Source organism: Fulmarus glacialis, unplaced genomic scaffold (assembly GCF_000690835.1).
Source record: "Fulmarus glacialis isolate BGI_N327 unplaced genomic scaffold, ASM69083v1 scaffold26426, whole genome shotgun sequence".
Taxonomy (NCBI): Eukaryota; Metazoa; Chordata; class Aves; order Procellariiformes; family Procellariidae; genus Fulmarus; species Fulmarus glacialis.
The window spans coordinates 1-459 of record NW_009216586.1 but is presented as its reverse complement, the minus strand read 5'-3'; the positions used below and the strand labels follow the sequence as shown (position 1 = coordinate 459).

The 459-nt window shown below is 63.4% G+C and overlaps 1 protein-coding gene across 1 annotated transcript in view; it reads left to right on the top strand.

Annotated features, from left to right (window-relative positions):
* The window catches only part of LOC104077944 (beta-arrestin-1-like), a gene marked incomplete at both ends in the record, with an annotated part of 2,034 nt that extends 1,600 nt beyond the window's left edge, over positions 1-434 (top strand). The window contains one exon of the mRNA XM_009579368.1: positions 340-434. Coding sequence (XP_009577663.1) covers positions 340-434 — 95 coding nt within the window. The remainder of the gene's footprint in view (positions 1-339) is intronic.
* Between the last annotated feature and the right edge of the window lie 25 nt (positions 435-459).

Here is a 459-nt window from a genome sequence, read left to right as displayed (position 1 = left end):
AGCAGTGGGATGTTGTGTTCGGCAAGGAGGTCCTGGTGGGAGGAGCGGGGAGATGGAGACCTTTTCTGATGGCACCCTGGGGGACGTCACCCTCTGCGTCCCCCTGGCCGGAGATGAACTCCAGGCTGGGGCAGGGACAGAGATGTCTGCTGCGTTGGGTCGTGATGGAGATGTTCACCAGGCTGGGGCTGGGGTGGAGATGCATGGGCTGTGTCTGGAGTTGGGACAGAGATGTTCCTCAGGCTGGGGCTGGGATGAAGATGTCCAGGGTGGCCTGAGGGGTTGTGGGAGCTGGTGGGGGGAGCTGGGGCTCTGGCTGATGGTGACTGTCATCCCCAGCGACGTGGTGGCCCCAAGCTCGACGTTCTGCAAAGTCTACACCCTGACCCCCTTCCTCGCCAACAACCGGGAGAAGCGGGGGCTGGCGCTGGACCGCAAGCCTCAGCACGAGGACACCAA